This window comes from Dermacentor andersoni, chromosome 11 (genome assembly GCF_023375885.2).
Source record: "Dermacentor andersoni chromosome 11, qqDerAnde1_hic_scaffold, whole genome shotgun sequence".
NCBI classification, from domain to species: Eukaryota; Metazoa; Arthropoda; class Arachnida; order Ixodida; family Ixodidae; genus Dermacentor; species Dermacentor andersoni.
This window is the reverse complement of record NC_092824.1, coordinates 101,012,450-101,039,965: the sequence shown is the minus strand read 5'-3', so window position 1 is coordinate 101,039,965 and position 27,516 is coordinate 101,012,450. Positions and strand designations below refer to the sequence as shown.

At 44.2% G+C, this 27,516-nt stretch overlaps 1 protein-coding gene across 1 annotated transcript; it reads left to right on the top strand.

Moving 5' to 3' along the window:
* Positions 1-65: 65 nt before the first annotated feature.
* On the top strand, positions 66-27,516 carry LOC126539170 (neprilysin-2-like). Its single transcript, XM_055075314.2, has 9 exons — positions 66-139; positions 8,144-8,202; positions 12,021-12,072; positions 15,286-15,353; positions 17,364-17,494; positions 20,848-20,913; positions 23,239-23,343; positions 23,467-23,543; positions 27,293-27,516. The coding sequence occupies exons 2-9, from the start codon at positions 8,199-8,201 to the stop codon at positions 27,390-27,392; spliced, it is 603 nt and encodes a 200-aa protein (XP_054931289.1). The 5' UTR covers positions 66-139; positions 8,144-8,198; the 3' UTR covers positions 27,393-27,516.

The following is a 27,516-nucleotide window of genomic DNA, read 5'->3' as shown; positions in this document are numbered from 1 at the left end:
CTGTAAATTCAAGAGCGTTTTCATCAGAAATAATAAGTTGTTCTTCATCTTGCTTTTACAGTTGGCAAAAATGGGTTCGAAAATAGGATACCCCGACTGGCAACTCAACGTAACATATCTTGAGCAGCTTTACAAACAGGTGAGTGTTCATTCGATTCTCTTGGGAATTAGCACATTCAGCCGGCATTTCATGCTAGTACGCCGGTACTCGAGGAAGGGCAGAAATCACTGGAGTTATCATTGAATGAAACAAGATTAAAATATTTTCACGGCAGAAACTCACTGCGCATACGCTGATTGACTACAAGCAGTAATTATGGCACACTCATGTATATAGTAACATGCGCATATCATGCACTGTGGGAATCAATGTAAGCGAAGCTTTCTGTGCTGTTTGCTTTCACTGACGATAATTAGCGATGATGTTGACGGCGACAGCTTAATTTTTTCAACGTTTGGTCCAACACGAAAGTGGCTGAGTCGATATTAAACAATACTTTGCTTGCACCAGGGCTCTTTGTCTGCGTCCAGAAGACGCAGAGGCACGATTATGTAGCGGCTCACTAAACAACCGTTTCCCTGTCCTCATGTGATTTTTACGAATCACGCTTTCGTCACGTAAAGCTTTATTTTGACCAATCACGCGTGGATAAGTGAACAGTTCTCTTTCAGAACAGTTCCCTTTCAGAACGGTTACAAGATCGCAACGCATGACTTTTATTCTGACACGGTGTGCACTGAACGATACACGTTTATTTTCACAGCTTGTAAGCAAATCCTTAGAACCTCATTTGAAGCTGAATGTTATGTTCAAATTTTTCTTGATGTTACTCCTGATGTTGACTTGGAAAGCATCACGACTAATCGATTTGCGACGCTAATACCGTATTCCCTTGTTTATTAAGAAATCGCAGCCGCGCGCATGCGTCAGCATTATTTTCGGCGACGTTGACAGCAAACATCAAACCGATGCATGCAGTGGTTAGCAGCCGGACGTTATCATGCGACAAACACGTATTATATGCAGGCAAAGCATACCACTTATTATGTCGTCCAATCAATAGCAATTTAAAAGTTCCACTGGATTTGCGAACATAAAGTTACGGTGCTTCCATCTGCGAAGAAGACTATAAACTAGAGAAACCTTAGTACCATAGAATCCCGCCATGTACAGCCAGTTCATTCGGGTCACCGCGTTTTCTGCCCGCCAAAATTTGAAATTGAGACACCTCTGTGTCTTGCGGTTCATTTGCAGATATATCAAGGGTGAAAAACATGCGATACAGAAATATATTATGCTCAAATATATTACGATCGAATAGCGCGGGCTTTATCCCTACGGAGCGCCTCTGTGAGTGAACCTTGCAGCTCGAATGTATTATCAGGATTGAAGTGCTTTCTGGCCGAGTTCAAGCAATATCTTTACTGGCGACCGCAACGACCATAGAAAAATTACGAAGCCCTTTAGCTTGAGCCCAAAGGCCTGACTAGAGTAAAACGGTACGCTCTTGATATAGCCAAAACGATGAGCGAGCGTTTTACTGAATGGATGCTTGAAATTTTTGTTATTACCATGTCCTGTATAAGAGGGGTGCCGCGCCGTTCTTTGTCGGGTTTTCTTTTGTACCTTTGACGAATGAAAATTGATTGATTATTACATGATTGATACGGCAGCAATAAGTCCTTAAGGGTTTAATTGCTGCAAAAATCAAACAGTGATAAAAGGTGGCGGAAATCGTTACATCATTAGGCAGTTCGCCACTACAAAAGGGGTGGTCATTTGTACTGAAAAAAAAAACAGGAAAAAAAGGTGAGCCACTTACCGCATAGACAAAGAAAATACGGAAGCAAGCAGTCCTCCAACATATACTTAAACTGTCATTTTCTGGTTCAAATAGTGACTTTCTTCTGCGTGATGAAAAAAAATTGTTTCAGAATAGCAGCATGTGTTTCTTTTTTGTTCGTCTATTGTGTGTTTATTCGTAATTTGTAGGGTTCTGATAAAATATCGGGCATTATTTCTATGAGCAACTACTTTAGTGCGCAGGACGACATTCTGCAAGTGGTTTTGCTTGAAAATGCCCAGCAAAACTACGATCACTCTGTAGTCTTAGTCGCCAGTAATCCAGCCGCTGTACTTTAATCTTGCAGGTACCAAACCTGAATCTGAGCAGTTCCTTCTTGGAAATGTCTTATTACATTACTGAAAACAACGATATGCGAAAACTGCTGATGTTACGACAGCCATATGACAAGGAAAATGTGTAAGACACCAAGTAGCTTTTCTGTATATACTCATAATCATTTGAGAGACAAGTCAGATGCCCTGCAGCACAATGGCCTCACAGAAGATCTCAAATTACTGTTGTTCTAGATTAAGCGATTCAACCCAAAATGCATGTATTTGCTAATGACAAGTAGTGAAAATGTCAAGAATGATTTTCCTGCAAGAAAACTTCACGAATAGAGCTTATTGTGTTTTACTGAAAGAACTTGATCCCAGATTTAACTCACGCGATGAATTTTCATTTCCTGAATATAAAGCTTTGATGTTGGTTTTTGCTTTATTTTAAATATAAAGCCATAATGCAAATCTATTTCATTATATATTATTTCTACTGTGAAATTTAGAAATGTGATAAGATTCCTATATATTCTTTTTTGCTTCATTGTCTCTTGGCTTCACATGGTTGTTACTAAAAAATTTGGACACGCAACGTATACTTTGAAACCTGTCCGAGACGAAGCGTTCGTGAGAAGGTTAGCGAAATACTACACAACTATTTACGACACTTAGACTTGTTTTTGTCGTCGTTCTATTCAACGTGTGATCTCATGGATTGTTTTTGTTTATGCACTGCCAAAGTTACTACTTCATTGTCGTGCAATGTTCCTGTTTATCTACTGCGCCATCCACAAGCTAGGCGGAATGAGAGCGCAGTTCATGCGAATGAACAGTGACACGTCGTCGCAGCGATTCCACGTGGGCGATGGTGATGTTTGGTGTTTGTGGAAGGAATAATGTCTTCTATGCAGCCCTCGTGTTATAGTGGCACTTATCCAACGGGGAAGATTGACCAAGTATGGGCACACACCCTGGGGAACATTACTGCGACAGCGGATAAGTGCTCAAATTTGGGTTTGCTGTGTCCGTGCGTCTGTTCAGTTAAGCTGAAGGCGACCGCTGGGGGTATCGACGACACATAACGACGATTTTGCAGAGGGCAGTCACGTCTGAGTATGCATTTCGCAGACCAGAACGAGCAACACTGCGTTGGCGCAAATGACGTTACTTGCAACGCATACAAATTGCTCTTGAGAAGATGGCGGTATGTGTGGACGCAATTCTTCAATGTCTTCTTCGTAAAAACTACATCAACGGCACAATGACGCGTACGTGACGGTGATAGCACCATGCCTCAAACAGGGCACATACAGAGGATAGAGAATGCGCCGAGAAGAAAGCGGTTGGTCGAAAACCACGTCGGAAGCATCGACAACGTCAATGCAAATAGAGACATCGCAGCAACAACGCCACGTCGTTTACAAAATAGCTCAGAGGATTCATAGATGCCAAGTGCCCTGTCGACGAAAACTTAACTTTTGGTGAGTTTGCACAAACTCACACTTGACTTAACGCACAACAAACGAGAACACAAGAAGGAAAACCAGACTACACGAGCACTACATAGCAGTACTGCAGGAAAATAAAGCAGCACTGAAAGGGGCTTCGTGAATGTTTCGTGTATCTTAAGGGAAGAGGAGTTAGCCGAATTCATTAGGATGTGCAAGAGCTTCGAGAATTCTACGTGGCGACGGGCACTGAGAGTAATCTGGTTTAAAGCTGAATGCTTACAAGACGGAGAGACGTTCTTGTCGTACATGCGGCAGATGAGCATTGCTCTTTTTCTTAATTATTCCTAGCTTTTCAGCATATTATTTTTGTATAGATTCCGTACCACACAGGAACATCCAGAAGCTGTCAGATAACTAAGTTGATAATTATTAATTTAGTATTTAACATATCAGTGCGCAACGCGAGCCACAAAAAGATGAGCTTTTTAAGAATTTTGTAGCCGATAAGTTTAGTATGATGAGACTACGGCGTGCTGGTGGTTGAATAAAGGCCACGATATTTATATGCTTGGACTCTTTTTCCGCCGTAGAACATGTAAACGCTCCACGGAACATGGATGAAAACAGATGCCTCGAAAATGACATTATTTCGGCTTATCTGAAAGTTAGTTATTTGCCAGGTTTTTATAGTCATTTACGAGTTATAGTCATTTGCCTCATTTTACATCATTAACAAAATTTATTAGAAAAGAATATTCAGGAGAATGTGATCATTTGGCGAGCTTATAGTTAGGCAAAGTACGCATTCGTCGGCGTGGAAACCTACGTATAGTGCATTCTACGTTAGTCGCCAAATCATTAATATACAGTAAGAAGAGTAACGACCTCAAGGCGGAGCCCAGTGGTTCACTGGATGATACATCAACAGTATACGAGAGATTATCTTTTTATATGTACTGCGAACGGCCAATAAAAAACACTAGAGATGATATTAACCAGAAAAGGACTTATATTGTAACAAGCTTGTGTAAAACCGTTGGATAAGTCTGTGAACATAACGTCCAATTTGATAAACTATATAAATTCCAGAAATTATGTCGTTACTAAATTCTATACATTGAGCTGCAGTGCTTAACCGCGACGAAAACTGTGTTGAAAATTGGGGAGAATATTGTTACCATGAAGGCGCAGTGTAATATAACCATGTTATAGGCGCTCCAACATTTTGTACGATAAGATGTTGGGGAGTTTGGCCTATTATTTAGGAGCGATTGTTTGTCACCGGATTTATGCAAACGATTTATTATTGTCGTTTTCTATAATGAAGGATGCATGCTAGCCGACAGCTATTCCTCGAATATAAACGTTAAGTAGGGACTACACCAAAGAGAGTAACACTGCACAAAGTAATAACAATTTAATCTGGCCCAAAACCGCATCAAGGTTCAGGATATTCTTAAGAACACCCTCCTCACAGAGCATCTTAAATAAGACGACAAATAGACCGCTGATGTAAGCAGGATCAGTAGTGGGTATGTCGTTAACAATAATGTTCCGACTAGAACTTACGTTAGGAAAAAGATTGTGCCCTAACATTTTCTAGAATTACATAATTTCTAGAAATAATGTAACGGAAAACTATAATACAAATGTCTGGCTTTATTAAAATTATCCAGCACTTTCTCCTTTAAAGATATTAAACTGCGCTGTAGCATGGAGGTCGCCAGCGGGTTTTTAGGCGTCTGAATATATAAATGAGACGAGACAAGCGTACAAATTCCCTAGTCATCCAAGAAAGATTGGCAATTTCTCTCTAAGTTTTTAGAGGAACAAAATTGCGACTGCACCTATAAAAGATGTTGAAAGAGAACGAAGTTGAGCTGTTAACATCGCATACTCAACTCGTTCAAAATAAATGCATAATATATATGTAACTGAGCGGCAATCCACTCGGTGGAAGTGATGAAAAGTATATTAAGTGAATATTGATGCAATAATGCCAAAGGAAATTGATACCGGTACAGCTCTGTGGTCCAGCAGTCGGTCTACTACTACCAATTCGTACTCGTCATCAAAAATGCACTCACTGACGAGTGCAAGATCTTGCACTGGTGTTCCTCAAGCGTTGCACTGAACAATCTGCTTCATGTCAAGCGAAAGTGCCAGGTCGACGAACTCCTTGCATAATAGGACATCGCGGCTGAAAATAGATCAACATTGCCAAGTATACCAGTGCACTGCTATTGTCGCTTAATATTTTAAATTGGCACAATAGTTATGTTCGTTGTGATGATATCTCAGACTGGTTGGCGATATTTCAGAGCTACTCAAGCCGTCACGGAACAACGCTTAGGTGACTCCAATAATCTGAGGCCAAGAGGAAGTGGTTAGTGAAGTGAATTCAGAAAATTTATCAGCATTCTAACATTAATATTTAAAAGCCGTGTGTTATCATAAGTATCGCGACAGAGTCAACGGTAACGAGCCCACCAAACACTTGAGCGACATTTACGTGTGATATTTGAAGGCTCAATCAATGGTCTCGCACTACGATCGCGGGTGCACTTCACATTTTCAATAAATGTGGGATCACCGCGCAAATGAACTGTGTCAACATTGTTCTCATAAATAGCGCTAGCGCCCCACAAGTTTTTTTTCTAATGAATCGTGCATGAACAATGAAAGTATCAGCAATACGAGCATCCGTACCTTTTAGTTTAAAGGCAATAAATTAATTTGTCGTAATAGTTCAGAAGCTTTGAAGCTTTATGATGATAGGACGTAGTCGACTGCTTATCCTATGGCACCGTTTAATCTTGGGGCATTTATTAATTAGGAATTCTGTAAACAATTGCGAAACCTGCTTCCGCAAATTCAGCTTCATCGCTTCATTCTCGAGGTTCAGAAATACCGTGCAAAATGAGGTTATTCCTACACGAGTGGTTTCTCAGATGATCATTAATAGACAAAAATTTCTTTAATGTGTGAGTAGGACAGGAATCTTGAGTTTTAGAATCGGAAGGCAGTGAATAAAGTGCGGATACCCGTTTTCCAATCGCGTCACAACGAGAGTTCACGAGCTGTGGAAACTACCCAATGTTGCTGACATCTTCGCCAGTTCTTTTTTGACCTTCAAGAAACTGAGCGAACATGTTGGCTATATTAGAATTCGCACTGGCATCACCCCTTCATGAAAATTTTCGATCCGGAATTCCACGGTATGTTAGGTAAGGGGTAGAATCAAGTGCAGAACTAAGGAAGCCGTTCAAAGATATCGTTACAGCATTCGGGCCCTAGATTCAGCTCAGCATCCTCACTTCAAAAGTACCGCACTGAAATAACATATGGCGTAAGAATGCAGGGAAACAAACAAGAAGGCGTGAAGGTGTGGGTGAAGAAGCATCTGAGCGAAAGTAGGTAACTCCCTCAAGAGAACATAACTGTCCAAAATTGAGCTGTGAGATCTATACCTTGCAACCTTACATCCTTCTTTTGTGTAATAGTGTGAGATTAAAAACAGGTTTACCCTCTCATTCTCTTGTGAGGGTGTAAAATAAATTGCGATCAGCGTGACGTCACCGACTGTGCAGGCACATGGATCGCTTGCTGCGCAAATAGAGAAGCCGTTCATTATTCACCGTCACTACTACGTGACAATATACAGTGGAGATAGGGCTGTCCAAGCGTAAGCAGAAGGCATCATGCACGTATTGAGCAGGTTTGCGTTAAGCACGTCGGACTGGTCGTATGTCGCAAGTTGACGCAACCGCCTCAGCGAAGCCGATGACAGGATCGGCAAGCCAGACAGAACGACTGCGCAAAAATCAAAGCTGGGATCAGCATTCCTCCATCGCTGCTGTCGCCTCGCCCATATCCAGTGGCCCACGAATGCGGAAAGCCAAACATGAGAAACATGTGAAATTCAAAGAACCCGTTGCAAACCATGTTGTATTCCATCCGCCGGTTTGTGTGCTTTAGATATGACTGTGGTGGCTCGTTATTTTTTAAGTTGTTTGCCAGTGTTACAACAATGTTCTCCAAACATATTTAGCGCCAGCAATCAAGGACGGAAGGGAGACGACACCACATTGCGCTAACTTCGCATTGTGTTGTCGTCTCCCTTCCGTCCTTGTTTGCTGGCGCTATATATGCTTTAAGTTTACCAACACGCCCAACAAATGGCAATGCTGAAATGTTCTCCAGCTCTACAAGTGCTCATTATATTTTCTTTTAGATCCTCAAACATGTTCGCCGAGATAGCGACTGACCGACAGAACAATTAACATAATGACAGGCCTACAGACCTACAAGTGGGAAGAACGACTGCCTAATATAAAACGGTGGTGGGCTGCGCAAAGAAAGAGTCGCTTTATTTTCCTTTGTTCGTTGAGCTCTTTGGTACCTCCTGGTTTTTCTCTCCAGGTGCAACAGTTCTGCTGAGGTCTTGTAAAATGAATCAGCGAACTTTGATAGCACCTTGAAGTTCCTTTAGTTCTGGTTGTTTGCCGCGTTCTGTGCAATCGCGAATATTGACGCACGCTTAATTTGCTTTGCTCTTCCCTTACAGCTGGTTCACAGGAGCCGCAATTGTGAATGCTTTCTACAGTCCAGATAACAACGAAATGGGTAAGTGCTCGCATGTGCTTAGTCTTTTCAAGATGCACATAAATTTTTTCCGACAGAAGTTCGAAACCGTCAAAGCAACTCTTGCTACATATATTCCACATATTTTCTTTTTTCAAGGTCTGATCAATCCAATGCCACATCATTGGATGTATAGCCAGTTCATTATGAAAAATGGGTCAAATAATTTTCTCTTCGGCTCATTGATCCCGTCAGAATAACACGAAAATAGTTGACAATGCCATCAGGCAACATGAATTCCCCTCATTCGCCCCCCCCCCCCCCCAAAAAAAAGAAACACGACTATACACATTTTACCATTCCCAATCTCAAATTACAGGCAAGTATCTGAATGAACGAAGTCTATAAATGTTTGTAACAAATTAATTCTGCGGTTTTACGTGACAGAAGAACAATTTAATTATAAGGCACGCTGCAGTGGGACATTGTAGAATAATTTTGACCACCTGGGGTTCCTTAACGCGCACCTAGATTTTAGCCCGCGAGCGTGTATGCTTTCCGCCCCCATCAAAAAGCGTTTGCCGTGGCCGCGGTTGAACGTGCGATCTCGAGCTCGGCAGTGTAACGTCATAACCATGGGACTACCGCTGCAGGTGAAATGTTAACGAGACAGCAAAATGCTAAATGCATGACGAAGCATTGTCCTCCCATTTCACACACCGGACACGCTCGAAAACATTATATGCAAGTTTTTTTTTACGGTGTCCCGAAAGAACTAGATCACGTAGCGACTTCTAACAGAGAAGATGTTTGCGCGGCTAGAGTGTTAGAAACGGTATATGCCGATTTCACAGTTTTCTGAAGAAAAAGAAGTAACTAGATTTGAAACTAGTTACATTGTGAGACATCACGTTGCAAAATTTGCGATCTCATTATGAGGCCCGTCCTATTAATAGTGACCCCCTGGGGCTCTTTAACGTGCTCCCTATGCAAAGCACACGGATGTTCTTTACATTTCACCGCCATTGAAATGCGGTCGCTGTGGCCCGCATTTCATCCCACGCCGTCGCGCTTACCAGCACAATGCCAAAGCCACTACACACCCCGGCGAGTAGGACTAGATCACTCCCAAAGTTTATATTTTGACTAAATGTGGGAAATATAGAGGGTAATAAGCGAGTGAATCTTCGCGTGCGTGGATTAATTAGGGACTCAATGAAAATTACTATAACCTCGTTTTCAGTCTGTTTAGAGGCGTTATATAATACGCTTGCAAAGTTTCCCCGCTGTGATCGGAGGGCCAAAAGCAGCAGCAATTTCATACTTAAAGACGATGGGTTCATGCTATGGGAGACGTCCGCCGAAACTTTGAAGTTTGTTGGTTATTCAAGCGCTCTGAGGAAATAATTCCTGAGTACCTTTTTTGCCAATGTTCATGCGTTATATGAAGCGTGTGTTTTACGCGGTCTCCTCGGGGATCAATGCGAGGCACGTTGCTTATATGTCGTTGAAGCAAGATTGGAAGCAAGCTTTTGGGTGACGTACGACAATTATTCATTCTGTTTAGTAAAAGTGAAGTTCTTCTAGAAGATCACTTATTAAAGCGTTCCAGAGAGTCATTCTGCACTTAATCGGTATAGGCGGCACATTTCCCAGAGTACTAAATAAATTCTACATGCCACCAAATTTAAACCCGCCGTGGTTGGTCAGTGGCTATGGTGTTGGGCTGCTGAGCACGACGTCGTGGGATCGAATCCCGGCCACGGCGGCCGCATTTCGGTGGAGGAGAAATGCGAAAACACTTGTGTACTTAGATTTAGGTGCACGTTGAAGAAGCCCACGTGGTCTAAATTTCCGGAGCCCTCCACTACGGCGTGTCTCATAATCAGAAAGTGGGTTGGCACGTAAAACCCCATAATTTATTAACCAAATCCAGTTGCAGTGAAAATCTTGGGTTGGGTAAGTGCGGTGCGACTTTTAAAAAGAAATTGTTGCGTTAGAAAAGGGTCGCAATAAATGTGCCGCACGATTTCGTATTTCGCGGGCTTTCTTTCAGGCTTGGAAAAAAAGCTTTTTATGTAGCCTGGATTGAGCAACAGAAAGTTAGAGGGGGGTATTTTTCAGGATTGCCTACCATTATCTCATGGACATTTGTGCTCTATATATAATAGCTGAGAACTCGATTAGTTAATAATGCTGAATATGTAATCAGGTGGCACACACAAAAAATATTATTGATTCCCTTTTGATAGATATCGGTAGAACACGAAACTGAAAGTGCCTTCACAGAAGCTGTTCATTGAACGCGTCAGAGCACTGCGCAAACCCGCCATAAACCACAGTCGTTCGCAAACTGTACGAGCGAAACCGAAACGGGTTGTTAGTCAATCGCTTCGTGGACTCAAGGCGCATAAGGCCCGTAAGGGCGCATAATTTGCTCGGGTTGGCGACCTTGTTGCAGCTTTGCTTGAGGCTCGGCGTCGTCCTGGCGAGCGGCATCTTGCTGCCAAGTTGCTTCAGCGCAGGTACGGCAGCTTGATACGGCTCCGTCGTAGATACTTTTAGCCTTTCCACTATTCCGGCAAACGGGGGCGGTTTGGGTGGATTGCCGGATTTGCGGGGCGCAAAACGTGAGCGGCCGGAGCGGTGCAGCCACCTGGTGGCGTAGAGTTCAACCAGACAAACACAAAGCTAAAATTGCAGTAACCCACTTACCCTGCTTCACTGCTGGTGCAAATTTTCGGCAGCGGCGTAATAGTGAACACGGTGACGCCGCTGTCGAAAATTTACACCCCAGCTAAGAAGAATATAGTAATTGGCTCTGTGTTTATGTGGTTGGGCTTTGCACCCCCAGCTGGCGCCCCCAATCTGGCCGCTCACGTTTACGCTCACGCTATATCCGGCAAACTGCCCGCGCTTGCCGGAATACCGGACGCACTAAAATTCAGCCTGTTAAGTTGCGACGCGCTCAGCTTCAGGAATGCGAGTGGCTTGCGCCGCGAACGAGCGGACGCGTTCTGCTTCAAGCTGGCGTGTCACTTGTCGGACCAAAGCGAGATTCTCTCGTCGGCGTCATTGCCTTTTTGCACCGCTTAGCACAGGAGTTTTTTTAGTTGATGCCATCGCAAGGGAAGCAATACGAGGCGTGTAAGCGCCGCTGATGCATGTTGAAGCTACGTTACGCAAGCGACGAGGCGTCACAGGCCATGCCGACGTGAAAGGAAAACCATACGCGGAAAGGGCGTCGTCACCTCAGCAGAAAGCGTACAGCGCCTACACCGGGCTACGCCACGTTAGATCCTCCACTTCGCAGAGACTACCGAAGCGCTCACTGTAGGCGCTCGTTAGTGTCACGATGCAGTAGTTCGGTTCACCGCTCCTAGATGGCAGCGCCAACCCTGTCAAGAAGAAGAGCATATTTTACGCGTTCGCGCCAACTTAACATCCGTTACAGGAAGTTTATGGCGGACCCCGCCGTAACGCAGACTCGAGAGTGGCCCCACTTGCTCCATGGCACGGCAAACATTAGCTTGGTTTTCTTCAGCTACGTGGCGCGTGCATTTTTTAAGATGTTGGCACAAGTTATGTGGGACATCCAGTACGCGCGCAGTGCTTCAGACGTGAGGACCATATGCCGGCAACGTTTTAAAGCATGTGCTTTAAATAAAGGCAACAGAATGTTTTAATGGCACGGGTCGAAAAAACCAGGTTCGCTGGAAAATGGACTGCGATTCTGCAAGATCACCCAAGAATTCGGCGTTTCTAGACGATCTGTTCTTTGTTGCTTTTACAAAGCGGTTACCTGATTTTATGTTTTCTTGAATTTATAACTTAGATATTCTTCATCATTTCTTTTGTAGTGTTTCCTTCGGGCATACTTCAAGGTGTGTTCTATCAATTTGGTCTTCCACGGTAAGTTACATAACGCAGTGGAACGCTTGCCAAAATAGCTCCCAAATGCGCCGATGCAAATAGATTTCAAACCTTACTGCTCTAAATGTGATTCGGCGTTGTCCGTTAAGTGTAACAGTTAAAGTCAAATACTTCGGCAACTTGATTGTACATGTCTGGAAGCGGGGCAGCCCAAGAAAAAGAAAGACACGGGTGAGGAAGAGCGACACCACAGAGTTGATCACATTTTCTATTGCCATGATTCGTTCTCGTATATTCATGACTAAAAAACACACAAATAGCTGTCAGTTGAGCGTGTTGGAAAACCTTCATGATGGAAAAAGCGCTACTAAAAACGGAAACTTAACAAGAACACAGGGAAAAGCGCTAAAAGGAAAAAGGGCTACTAAAAATGGAGGCTTAGCAAGAACACACACTTTGTCCTTAGTTCTTGCTAAGTGTCCGGGGGTTAACCGAGGGAACCGATTTTTATTAATCATGTCATATCTTATGGCATCAATTTTAGTAGCGTTTTTTCCATCATTAACACACAAGTATTGTGGGTTCACCAGTCACATTAATACTGTGTGCCACATCCCGCAGTAACAGACCCTTTTCGATCAAGGAAGCCTACGGAAAGCTTGCAGCCTTCTTTTAAAACAATGATTCACTGTACTTCGATCAATGCACTGTGCGTTGCTCTTCAAACCGCCATCGCGGCAATGTTAGCAACGACTTTTTCAAAAAAGAGGTGCCCGTAAACAGCCGAGACACCGCGATGAAAATGAGTGAATACGTTTATTTTTCTTCTCTACAATCTGCATATTATAAACGGATTGCACCGATACGAGGAAGTTTTCGTATACAAACCAAAGACAGTTCTTTATAGGGAATCCCTGCGTCTGGCATGCGGTCTGCTTAGCTCGCACGCCTTGAAAGCCGAATAGTCAGTTTAAAAAGGTATTTTTTCGGTTCTATTCTCCGCACTTTCGAAAACATGTCTTCATCAGACTTCTTAGTTTCTTAATACTACTGGACCTTTTGAGAACGGCAGGATTTTGAGAGGATGCTATCCGCATGACCACACAGAAGCTTGCCAAGCGTGTAAAATTAGGAGGACCCACAAGAAAGAACAATCCAGAGCCTGCAGACAAGAAGAAAAGCTGGTTGTAAGTTCATATGTTCATAAGCTATCACACAGCCTCAGGAACGTAGCAGGCAGGTTTGATGTAAATGTTTTTTTTCTGTCCCTAACAAGATGATCAAAATTTGCGGTAAGATTGATAGGAAATTTGCCCAGGCTGCCTCTACTCATGCTGGGAAAGGCTGTACTGTTAAGCATACATCCCCGTTTGTGCACTGTAGAATGGGAGTGGTTCACGAGCTTTCATTTTCCTGCGGTCACGTCTATATCGGCCAAACAGGTCGTTGCCTGAACATTAGATTGTCTGAGCATAGGCGTTCGCTAACGGGTAATGCCTACTCACATGTGGCTCGGCATTGCTATGAGCATGGGTGCATTCCAATCCATAATAACACCCCAATACTTTCCGCGCATAGAAATCAGACCACGAGGGAGATTAGTGAGGCCTACTATATCAGGAAAAAAGGGTCGTGTTGTGTAAGCACGCCATCGTTAAATTTGTATGACAGTGAATTTGAATTTTTAAGCCGCCTCGTAGTGTAGAGTTAGATTACAGGGTTCCGCGGTTTTTTTTTTTTTTGCCTGCGCACTGATAATGACGCCATCGATGGGAGAGCTCGTGGCTATGGGTTGCGTACATAAGTTTGTGCATGCCTTCGAATAAAGTTAGTTGTGAGTTAAGCGCTGTCCTTTGTGTTCGTGCCTTCTGTCTTCGTCATATTGCGCTGCGCCTTCAACGTGTTCAACCAGTACCAACTCGCCAAAATGTCGATCCTACTACTGCCTAGCACTGCTGCACACTGCTGCTTTACTAAATGTACCACCAGTATGTTCGACACGCCATGTTCCATCAGCAACTATGAAAAAAAAGTTGTTCACCCCTCGTAATGCCAACAGCCAATAATTAACTTCCGCGTGTGCTTTAAAGCGGCCATCTAAAATTATTTTATTAAAAAAAACGCATCGCTGACTGTTCACGTCATCAAGATTTAGGTACTCTAATTATGAGGTCTCACTCAAAAGTGCACAAAGGACCATCGTATCATCTCGGCTATTCCAATGGAGTTTGTATTCCCTTGGAATATTGTTGCGGTGGAAAAGAGGACAAGGTCGTCGATGGTAAAGACGACGAAGTGGCAACAGCCTCTCCGGATTCTCGGCTGCTCTTTATATATGCCTTGTAAATAAATCTTGTAAATAGTTTTATACCCATGACGATATAGTTATGTACCTTTGAAACATTTCTAGACATAACATCTTCATAATTCGTGTCTGAAAGAGATTCGAGGAAAAATGATGTCACGACATGCTTTCGTACCTATTACAGCATTCTCAAACGGGTTTCTGAGGTGATTGGCCCCTACGGCCCGCGTAAGTCGGACAGCCATGTCTGAACTGTCGATGTGTAGATATCTTTCTATTCTTCCTCTTTCTATTTTCTTCATTTCTTTCCTTCTTTCATTCTTACTTTCTTTCTTTCTTTGGGTTCATCGAAGGCAAACTACGTGCAAAATTGCCTCAAGCGACACAGCTAAATTGTTGTTTCCCACAAATATTAAGAAATCCGCCAAGACCCTAAACAATAAACGACATAACCATGCTTAATGTTGGTAGAGACACGCATGTCTGGTTTCACGACGGATATGTGGCGTTCTTCTTTGGAAACAACGCAGAAAGCGCTGCAATTGTAAACGCAGCGTTTCCGTGGAGAGTACAATACAGTGCCTTTATTTCCGTAAACATACAATTTATGGGGGATTTAAGGAAAAAGTTGCTCGCAGCAACTTGACGGGCCTTAAACCCGCAGCAAACCTGCTGAGTCGTGAACGATATCGCTAAGCTGCTTTCTTCGTTTGTCATCAGCGATATAATTTCTCGCATACACGCTTCGGCGCCACTATACCTGATTTTTTTTTATGTCAGCATGGCTTTAAACTTATGTCAACAGTTGTTTTTTTTAATACGACTCAAGTACGCTTCGCTCTGCCAAACTTCAGAAAATGTGTTTTCAGCAATCGGAAATGTGACCACGATTCAATTCTTGTCCTGTTTGCAAAAACTAAACCTGAATTATTTCCACCCACCCACAGTTCTCTCAGCTTTGGAGCTATCGGGACGGTAGTCGGACACGAAATGACACACGGCTTCGACGACACAGGTAAATATCCTTAATTAAAAAGAAATACTGGCGCCAAGAAGACTCTTCAAAACGAACATTTATTGACAAAAGACATTTCCTGTGAGAAATGTCAAGAAACATTTGTGTCTCCGGCAGTAAAACGCTGAAAGCTTTCTTCCGGAGTATACGTGCAACGTTTATTCTTTGCCACTTCCTTGGACTTTCCCACTGCTGCTGCTGCTGCTGCTGCTTTGCTTCTGTCTTGCCGAATGGCTCTTGCCAAGTACGAGTGTCTTACTGAATGGCATTTCGTTGCACTATTGCTATCCTTGCTGGCTGCTGGCGACAGTCTTGGACAATGGGCCGGTACAGGACATGGAGAAAACAAACACTAGGTGTAGTGCGGATCGAGGGGGCCCGCGGCTGATGCTAGTAAGTGCACAAGTAAGGTCGAACAACAGGCCGTCCTTGTCATGCCGTCGTCGTCCTCGTAAAAGCAAAGCTTTCTTTACCTTCTACTTCAGCTTTCCGCTGCTGCTGCTGCTGCTGCTGCCGCCGCCGCATAGCTCTTGCCGAGTGTCATACTGAAAATAATATCGTCATCACGCCGTCGTCGTATCATTGCCATCCCTGCTTGCTCCTGGCGACAGTAGTAGACGATTGGATGGTACTGGAAACAAACGCACCAAGTGGTCCAAGTTATTTATTCAAGCCCATACCCAACAGCCCATGCCCAGTAGCACAAGGCCAGTTGCAAATACCCAGTTGCACATACCCAGATGCCCAAGTTGCCGATTCGAGCACATGTACCTAGTGGCACATGCGCAGTTGCACGTATTCAGTGGCCGAAGTTGTGTGCTCGGACACATACATACCCAGTTGCATATACCCAGTGATCCTGCAAAGATTGAGTGTGTATATCCGGCTAGTTCATTATCACAGAAAGAAACAGCGCTTCAAGACGGTACAAAAAGGAGGAACCAAGTGATCCAAGTGGCCTATTCGAACTCATATACAGCAACACATACCCAGTGACCCAAGTTTTTTTTTTTTTTTTTATCTGCAACACAAGAGCGGCAGCCAACAGCAGCAGCAGCCAGCAGAAGCGGCAAGTCGAAGGAGGAGGCAAAGCATGCTTCGCCTTAAGAAAGTTTCTATACCCATAGCTCATGCGTATATATGGTGTCCCAGTTAACGTTAGCTTAGCTGTTTGAAAAAGAAATGGTTACAAAAACACAGTGAAAGACACGAATTTAAGACCTAAGGTGTTCCACCGTCAGAGGCCTGTCGACCGAACACAGTAGGTGTTAACACTGTATTTATTTAATCTTTTTTTTTCTTTGAACCGCTTGGTTTTAACGTTAGCTGGGACACGGCATGTTAAATAGGACCAATAATTACGTAAGGAAAATATAGGCATTCCGTCTAGAGTTTTTTAACACCACCAGCTGTAAAAATAAACCAAATCTAAACGCTGAAAATGACTGCTGCACCAATCGTCCGTTCATTCGCGCATAAGTCGATATTTTTATCGATGCACCCACTGCTGCGCCACTACAGTGGCTAAGTTGTCCTCAACTTATGCCGGGAATCATTCGATTTCCGGCCGCAGAGGGCCGCATTATGATGCGGATGGAATGCAAGAACGCTGATTTTCGGTGCAATGCAAGAATGCCATGTTTTCGGTGTACGTTAAGAATCCCCAGGTTGTGAACGTTAATATGAAACTATATGTTACGGCATCTTCATAGCCCCTGTCTCGCTTTAGGAATTGAAACTCTCATGATTCCCTTTTTTAGTGATGCACATATTTAGACACCAATTGGTCCTTATCTGTCCAATATGTCCGTGTCTTTTTTACTCTGATATATTTCTTTAGGTTTGTTTCTCTTTGCTCCAGTGTGCATTAGGTGTGCGCAAGCCATAATCACGCCGTATAGAAGCTAAACCTCACACCTACACGTGCTTTTCCTTTTTTTCCATTAAAAACCTTTATATTGCTTCGCCTAATATGGCTTCTCGCTCGCGTACCTTTTATCCTCTGCGAAGGAAGCCAGTTTGATGCAGATGGCAGGCTGAAGCAATGGTGGACCGACCAAACACGCACGCAATTTGATCAAAAGGCTAAGTGCTTCATCGAGCAGTACGGAAACATCACCGACGAAGAGGCCAACATGACGGTGAGGTTTCGGTCAGCTTTTGAATCGCGGAATTCGCTAGGCTGCAGTGACACAAAGGACTGTCAGAAATTCCAGAAATGTGCAAGCGTATTCGTAAATCTCAGCCCGATCGCCGTTTCCGCACCAAAATTTTGCATGCCGCAAGGCATAATTGTAGAGACAGGTTTACCCACAGAAAAAAGAAAAGGTTCAGGGATAAACTGCGTGCTAATTGTGAACGGTAACATAAGAAATAATCTGTAAAAATCCGTATTTCACGCCAAAACCACAGTTCCCAAAAGTGAGGCGACTCTACCGCAACTGGAAAATGCGCCGCCGGATGTGACGCAGACGGAAGTGACGGCTTGCCGAAAGGGGACCCAGAGTGCACACATGCTCTGAATTGAACCTGCACGAATTCTCGATGCATCACGCACGTCGAGTATTGTGCGTGAGGCTGCATTTATAAAGTGTTTTCGCATATATTGATCGAAACAAGAATCAATAAAAAAGGCTAGCGGTCCCAGTGCGCCGCATCCGATTGAGTGATTGATGTATGTCCCCTTAGCGTGTACAGTTGCATGGCACACCTCTGGGGGTGTATTTCGTCAGCTACGACGCTGTACGAATGCTGTTAATCAACAATATATGCGAGTGCTACACCCCAGCAGCTTCTCGCGATAACTACGACTACTTCGAAGTACGCGTAACTCTAAGAAGTCGAGCACGGGAGAGGTTTCGTTGCTATTGCCTTTTAAAGGGGCCCTGAACCACTTTTCTACCTAAAAAGAGAAATTCGTTTGAACTCAAAATAGGCTATTTCAGAAATACCTTGCCGCAAGAAGTACTTTAATGTGTTCAGCAGAAGCGGAGTTATTGGCAATGAAACACGGCCTCCACGGTGCTTCCGCTCCTTCTTCGAAGCCTTCGAAGCCTTACACAAGCGAAGCGTTCCTCCAAATCTCCGCCTTCTAAATGACGCCGTGACGCGCAGTTCTAATTTCATTTTCAATATTAAAGTAGACGCCACTAGTTCCGTTTTGGTGCCTACGACGTGTTAAACGTACGCCAAACGCGGTTGTTTTCAGCGAGCCGCCGTGCGCTTAGCCAGTGGACTCGTCGCGGAACCCCAGGGCGCGACCGCGGTATCTACGTTACGTAGAAGACCACAGCTACCAATAGCAGCCCTGTATGAGAATCCGCTTTATTACGAAATGAAGTGCCCAGAAGAGAGTGAGAAGCAGGCTTCTGTTGAAGAGAGAGCGTTCGAGAGAAAGATGACTTCGCGCTCCGCTTGTGAGCTCCAAGCACCGCGTACGATCGACAGTTAAACTTGGCTGATATATTCACAGCAGCGTATGCTATCCTCAGACTATGTTAATTCACCAAGCCCAGGGGTGGTTCAGGACCGCTTTAATACCAACCTCTGGCTCTCTAAAGTATACGCAACTTGTCGTCGGTCGCTGCGGCCGCTCAATTGATATAACAGTATCAATAACATGGCATAGAGAAGGTGACGGTATATAAAAAGGCAAAAAATACGAACAAGGTAAATGACCAGATAATCGCTAACTGTTCCTAACCGTTTACGCAGGCATTCAGTGTACGAGTGTCTAAACACATGCTCTTCCTCTTATATTTACTTAGATGTTAGTTTTATACTCCTTCCTGTTGGAGTGATATTCACGTGTTTATATGCCATGACGTTTGTAATCACCATTCAGTTAGGAGCGAGGGCTTATGACGTCTACCCTGTCGGCGTCTTTTTCTTTCTTTGCGCTGTCTGTATTCATATGTTCGTCATGAACGTCGTAATAGATCACCGACTTATACTGCTCCAAGTCGAGCCCAGTGTGGGCGAACAAAGAATATCCTTGGGGGTAAAAACTTGGGTGCCTTTGGTCTTAGGTTCCATCTTGATACACAGCTCGGGGCCAGACAAGGTACGCAAATGAGGGACAAAGACAAGCGCTTGCCTACGTTGCTAGGTGACCGCCTTTGCCTGGTTATGCCTTTTGTAGCAAGATGAAATACATACCAGCCCGATCTCGTAGCCTGCTGCAGTTGGATTTCTTCACCACTAAGCACAATATGATGACCCATATATAGAGAGAGGAGAACTAATTAAAGGTATATATTCTTTTCTCGGTATTACATTCGGCATTACGGTCTTGCTAATCGATTACCGTGACCAAGCAAAAGTGTCACTTCTTTTCTTTTAATTCCGAGAGGCTGCATATTTCTGCCTTGGTTCAAAATTACGTCACACCCTAGATAAAATATATGAAAAGCTGTACTCTTTATGTAATAAACATTGAGAACCTAAATATATTGTTAATGTTCCAGAGTTCAAGCAATGCATAACTGAAACATTGATTAAATGTTTAATACAATGCATTCTGTAGGTGTTTTTAATAGGAATCAGCAGTAATCAATACCAGGTTACCGCTGGCTCATTTGAGGTGTATGCCATACTGTTCATGCACAAAGTTTGTTCATCCAGCGATTCAAGCTTCATCACCTTTTCAATAATTATTTTGGCGGGCGCTTTGGCCTGCGTAATGCGACCAATTACGCATCCTTTTTGTGCAACATTTTGTTTTTCAACATCACCGTTCCACCACTCCTAGCTGCTGCATTGATTTCGTCAAGTCAAAACACATACAACGGAATATGAAATAATGTATTTTAAAAATAATCTCTTCAAGTCTCCTACATTGATATGCACGCAAGTTTACGGTGGCCCATTGGTGTCACCAGATTTATCGACGATACATGAAGTACAAAAGAAGCGAACTTCCACTAACTAGACACCTCTACTTCTGAAATATTGTCTTATGCACACGAAATAATTTCAAGTTACCGAATTACCCGTTACTCATATGCTCTCTGTTATGCATATTTATTTGTATTTATTGTACAGTATCAACATTTCTATATTCGCGTTTTTTTTTTGCTTGCATTGTTTCTAATTTGCCTTGTATGCTTGAGTGCCCTCCCTTCAAGGAGAGATGTATGGTCTCCAATATGTTATAAATAATGAAAAAAATATTAGCCGGTTCTCTTTCACTGGCATCGTTCAAGTGACTGATAGAGTATTTCCTACCCGCCGAGGTGGCTTGGGGGCTATGGTGCTGCGCTGCTAAGCACGAGGTCACGGGATCAAATCCCGGCAGCGGCGACCGCATTTCGATGACGTCGAAATGCAAAAGCGCGCGTGTCCCGTGCATTGCGGCCACGTTAACGATTCCCCTGGAGGTCAGAATGATTCTGGAGTCCCCCACTACTGCGTGACTCATAATCAAATCGTAGTGTTAGCATGTAAAACCCAAGAATTCATTCATTCTGAAGGGTAATTACATTTCTCTTCGCAGCTCAATGGTATAAATACTGTTGGTGAAAACATTGCCGACAATGGCGGTATTCGAATGGCTTACCAGGTGAGTTTAACCAAGAACTGACGCACTTTCCGTGTGCGAACCATACTTTAAAACAATTGCCGCTATTTCCAACTTTCGCGATATATTGGCTGCCGTGAACTACCTGTCTCTTGCGGCATGTTGCAAACGGAGCGAAGTGCGGCGTGACTACCTCGCAAATCGGGAGACCGCAAGGGGCAGCGCATCGGTGAGGCGTGGGTGCTGTTAAAAGCAGCAACAGCAGCAGAAACACCTCCGCTCATGCAGCGCTCTGTTTCCATATATGCTATTGACGGCGTCATTGGTGAACAGACGGCGTGAACTACTCTGGCGCCATCTCGTAGCCACCATCGCCGCAGAGCCCGTCTGGCGCGGCACTGCGCTTTTCTTCTCATGCTTTCGCCATGCCCTCCTACCATGCTTTTCGACTCGCACTTCCACTGCACCCTCCTCGCGCTCTCTTCACTATCGCCGTCTTTCATCCCCCGCTGCGCTTCGCGTTCGCTCTTTCATCCTTCCCGGCGCTCGTTTACTCCGTTACGAGGTACGCCGACGCCGACGCTCACCTCAGGAACGGTTGGCTAAGAGCTACGCTCGAAATAAAAAACAGTATATATGGGCCCTATAACGTAAAACTATTCCAACATGTTTCTATTCCAATCTACTCATGTCAAACTTGCGTAACCACCGACGCAAGCACCGGGCGGTAACCCGCAGGGTTGTCTGAACAGACCAATCAAACGCTCTCCACGTTCATAGGAGGTCACTTTTGTTTGCTTGAAAAACGAATAACATTGCCTTCACTGAGCGGCTTGTCGTATCTAATTGGCTGACATGAGGCGAGGAGAACGCTCAAGTGGAGAGGAATTCGCTGGGGCAGAGCCAGTACACTGAAAATCGATAACCGGATGAAGAGGGTGGTGCCGGCTCTGCGATTGGTCGGCGTTCCCTTACTTAGCTTGTGGTGGCTGGTCGAAAATCGCAGCGGCATGCAACGGAAGCTTAAGAATTACGCTAAAACTGACACTCAGCAAAGAAGAGTTGGCAGAATGAGGTGGTAAACGTGCCGAAAGTGCTCGAAAACGTTACACGACCACGCAAGAAGTTTTATAATACGCAAATACACCCATGCTCTCCGGCAGGTGCGAGTAGGCAGCGTCTCAGCGATTAGCGGCAGTCATCTTTTATTCCTTTTCGAACGGGGCAGCCTGCGGCTATTCCGAAGAAAATGCAGTTTTGTTGCGCATATTAATGCACCTTTATCGCGTACGTCACTCTGACGCGGTGAGTTTGTGCGGTTTTGTAACGTCGCGTGACAGGCAGGCGAAGTGGGTGCAGCCCGAAAACTTTTTACCAATAGCCGAAGGCTAATGGCGAAAAGGGGTCGAATCAAAAATAACTGTTTTTCTTTTTTCTGTCAAATCATGTATAATCAGTGTGTACACGTCATATCAGATGGGGAAGTATCGTGGTTTTCGTGACGTCGCGTGACAGATAGGTGAAGTGGGGGTGGTCGAAAAATGTTTTTGACCAATCGTGGAGGGCTGATAGCAGAATTGGAATAGAAAAGTTTGGAATAGTTTTACGTTATAGCGCCCTATCTCTCAGCAAGTGCTCAGATCTCACGTGGCTAATACATATGCCCTAGGCGGGAACGCGCAACCAGCAAGGACATCCGTTCCGGTTTCGGCTCTTGAGCTGTGCACACACCTATATATCTCCGGCTTTACGAAAGGACAGCTAAGTCGAACGGCGACCTATTAACATGAACATGATATATGCAGGACCTTCGGGATTTCCCAAAGAGGAAGGATAAATGAAGAATAGTGTTGTAAATATTATATACGTCCTTCTTGGGAGCTCCTTGAAGGACATTCCAGAAAAATGTAGCGTCCCTGCAGTCTGCGAAGCTTTGTCTCATAGCATATTCCCGTTGCCATAATCAGCATAGCACATGACAACTTCTTGCATTTACCCATGTCTTAGCAGTAGGGTTGCTGTGTGCAGATTAAGAAAATGCGATTTAACGCCCACACGGCGGACACGATTGAACACATCATTGCATCCAAGGCGATAAAGGGGTGAGATCCACTGTTCCTTGGAACACTGGATCTACTGCGGTGAAGAGGGAGAAAATGTCTTATTTAAATTATGGCTCTAGGCTGCTCTAGGCTTATCTAGGGGAGGTAGATAAGAGAAAGAGTACTGTTCGAGAAACATTGATGATATTATAAAAAAAAACTATGGTGTAAAACATCACAGTTTTCTATAAAGTATATTATACGGTATATTGTCAAGCCCTGCATAATGTGCTGAAGTAAAAGTCCCAATTCATTTGTGTTTCAGGCTTATGAAAGATTACTAAAAGAAGAATATAAGGGTGTGGACACTCGCCTACCTGGACTAACACACCTATCGGGAAATCAACTATTCTTTATTGCGGAAGCAATGGTATGACCTTGATTTGCAAATGTCGCTTCGGCCAGCAAAATATTTTTTTTTCATATTATCTCGAATAGGACAGTTCAAAGAGGCCGTGGAACATAGCACTGACATAGGCGTTCTCTTCCGCAGGTGTGGTGCAGTCGATATCGCAAAAAAATGCGACAGCTGCAAATTCAGTATGACCCACACAGCCCCGCCGAATACAGGTACGTATAAGCCGTTCCAGTGTTATAGAAACAAAGCTAAGTGGAACGACAAACACTGCAATAAGAAGGTATTCATCAAGCCAACGCAAGCTTATCCCTAAAGAGAGAAAGAAAAAATAAGTAATAGGACAACGCGATGCGTGAGCCATGTTTTGAGGCAACAGCAACAGCAACAGTTGTATAACACTAGCCATAGGTCGGCAAAAACTCACTCGTGAGTTGACTGACTGAAACTTAGACTGACCCCTGAGTGCGTCCGAATGAACATGGCTTACTAGCATTCAGATGAGCCTGATTTCGACTAAGCCTTAAACAAAAACTATATTTCCTGAGAGAGTCTGAGCATGTTCTGATCGCCCTGCCGACCTGTTGTCAATTTCGAAAATGCCATCGCAAAAATCGCGGCGATGGCGGCAACGCGCAACTTTTATCCAGGCAGCGCGCCATGCTTCCAGTGATTGTACATATGAAAAAAACAAAAACAAATCTCGTCGCCCAAGCACTCTGTACAGATGGTTAACCAGAGAAGCTGATACGTGCGGCCCCGATGTTTATTGCTGGGTTAATCCCGACGGTTCATTGAAGTCTATCTCAAGTATTGGTTACGTGTTAGTGTTTTTTAATCAGCTTACCCACCCGTTCAGCTCCCACGGAGAGAACGACGTCAGTGACGGTATGCCCGCAGTCCGCCGTTGTCGCTTGCGTTCGATGTCTCGAGATTGCTCGGCGGCATTATTAGCAGCATCCGCCCACCATTGACGCTTGGGCGATTCTTCGAAATTAGATTGTTTCAAAATTAAGCCTGGCCATCATGTAAGACAATGAATGGCTTGTACTCCCGTAAACGCGGCCTCCACATTAAGACGCCAGAAGAGAACTGAAATTCAACGTTGGAATGATGAGCGGCCACGAAGCCAGCTGTGAAAGAAGACGACGACGCTCGAGCCATTGCTGATGATGACAGTTTTCTGTACGCAGGCGCGGACAGACGCATTTTCTTTTCGCCTAGCCATATAAAGCTTCGCTTTAATACACAGAACGGAACCGCGTAACTGGCCCGTTATCGACAGCACAATACCCAGGTCGACGCTGCCTCCTCGCTGTTGCTGTAATCCCCTTCTCCTTTCTCTATTTCTCAAACACACGTCTATCACAAAGGCATGCCAGCTTTATATGTACGCTTTTGTAGCGTCTTCCCGGAGCCCTCGCTGCGCCGGCAACGCAAATATAGGCGCCGCTCATTTGAGACTTACGGCGCCCTTCTGGAACACGCTTCCACACTCATCCATGCTTCTATAGACATTCTTTTCGTTTTTCTTCCAAAAGTGTGTCTACTGTTCGCACCTCCGCCACACGGTTGAAGGGTTCTGAAAGCTAGCGAAGAAAGCTGCGAGAGCTTCTCTCTCGTATTTTCCTGACTTAGAAACGCACACGTGAGTGGTTAAAGAGAAATCTGAGGACTATTGCTTCTCGAAATCTGCATTTGCCTAGGTACTACAGAGGAGGGCGTGCTTTGCTCCGTTTGTCCCTAGCCATGCTGGTACCGAGTACAGCAGCTGGGGTGAACAAATCCTGATAGGGAGTCCGTAATGGTGAAGCGGCCGTTTTTTTCGTCGTCAGGGACTGGCCTACGTCACTTGGGCGTGCTTGTAACTGAGGGTTGGCCACTTCTCAGTGCACCCTCGGTGCTCTCACTATCACTAACCTAACGCAACTTAGCTAACCAAATTAAAGCTAACTATGTATAACACCACAATCACACTGTCGTTTTCATTGAGCACTGAAGCTAAATGCCACTTAAATGCCCGCGCCTAATTTGCACCTTTGCGCGAGCTCGTGAACGGGAGCGAATGGGACCAGCTTATTTCAGTGATATTTGATTGAAGTGCTCATAGAAAACGAGTGCGTGACTGCGGTATAGCGTAAGGAGCCCGAAAATGTCTTCTTCTGGTTTTTCTTTTTTTTTTAATTTGCACGCCTTAATGACACAGCGCCATTCCCCGACATTAGGTGTTTTCGTTTTCTTCTTTTTTTTTTTTAGCATGGTATACGAATAAAATCGCAGCGACAAAGTCACTACGCGGGAGACCGTCCTTTACGTGACAATATTCAATGAACAAGAGCCTCGCTGCGGTTGTGAATATCCACTCTTCCAATTGCGAAACTTATGATGTTCCCACCCTGAACAAGTTCGTCCAAAGACCGGCGGTCAAGTTTTATTTCCTTCCACTTACGTTCCAGTATTTATTAAGGTGAAAGCCTTAAGTGGTTGTAGCTCCGATGGACTTGAAACAAACACGTCGTCCGGTGCAATGGTACAAAAACTGTCATCATCAGCAATCGATCATACACCCAACTCGCCGTGGTTGCTCAGTGGCTATGGTGTAAGGCTGCTGAGCACAAGGTCGCGGGATCAAATCCCGGCCACGGCGGCCGCATTTCGATGGGGGCGAAATGCGAAAACACCCATGTACTTCGATTTAGGTGCACGTTAAAGAACCCCAGGCGGTCCAAATTTCCGGAGTCCCCCACTACGGAGTGCGTCATAATCAAATCGTGGTTTTGGCACGTATAACCCCATAATTTAGATCATGCTCCCCTAAGCAAGCGAAAAATGCAATGTCTTATCCCTGTCGCAATGCAGATGCTCTGAGCACTAAGCAAAGGGAAGCATACAGTGCATACATTCATTGGAATCACGCATAGAACGTACAAAAACACGGCGTCTAGTCGAGTGATACAAAAAAAAAAAAAACATTCACGATACCTTCTCAGTTGCTCAGACTCCCGTGAACAAACGAGATATTCCAATGGATCATACTCCCGTAAGGATGAAGCTGTAAGCACTCAGCAAGATGAGGCGAACAGTGCATACATTCATGAAAATAACCCTTACAGCACACCAGACAGCATACGTTTCATTGCCCTGCTGGGAGGATGCTATGTAATGTGGTAGGGAGACGCCGTTGGCGCTAGTCTGACCACGCTATACGAGTTCGTGAAGCCACAGTTAAGCGTCGAAAACGAGCCGAAGAAGCCGAACTGCGAAAGCGGCAACGCCACGATGTGAGACGGTGCGTTATCAAGTGTAGAGCAGGCTTGATAACTTTTTTATTAGGTGCTAAGGTGATTATTTCACAATAACCTTATCTGACAAGATATTTGGGCAATTTAAACATTTAATTTTGTCAGTACTTATTCCAGCTCCATGTGGTTGTTACATTACTAAAATATGCAGCCCCTACTTCCTCTTAAACCATCCGCTCCCCATATTATATAAAATCTGCTTTCTACTCCCACAACGGTGAGCCAAGATTTGCAATTTCCTCTTTGCGTTTACGCTGATTTTGACGCTATACTATGTTATAGCAAATTTTAACGCAAACTGCCATCTTCAGCACCATCTCGTCCATTGTTTATCACTTAGGCTGATGAAAACAAAAGACGCATTACTTGAAATTTACGATTCTCGATTTCAGACACCCTCCAACAGTTTCAAGCGAATGATTTACAAAAGAAAAACAACACTGGTGAAGAAAGCGTCTAAATTTGGTATCAGCATGCACTTTCGCAAACTAATATCATATTAATTTTTCATTCAACTATTCACTGCATGCTACTTTGGGCATCGTCACCACTTTGCAAAAGGCTAGCAATGCAAATAATAATAGTAATTATAATACGCAATTCAACATACTTTTCGGGCCATATTTTCTAAGTGCAGTTTTGCTATGCTTTTTTTTTTGTAGAGTAAACATACCAATGCAAAACATGGAAGAATTTGCCACCGTATTCAAGTGTGCAAATGATTCGAAGATGAATCCAGAGAAACGGTGCAGATTATGGTAAATTGTGCTGGTACAGCATAATAAAAGCAACACAGAAAGGAGGAGGCCCAGATGGCAAGTCACATTACATGGATTAGACAACTGACATTACTGCTGAATAATCAACTTCCCAAATAAAGACTGTC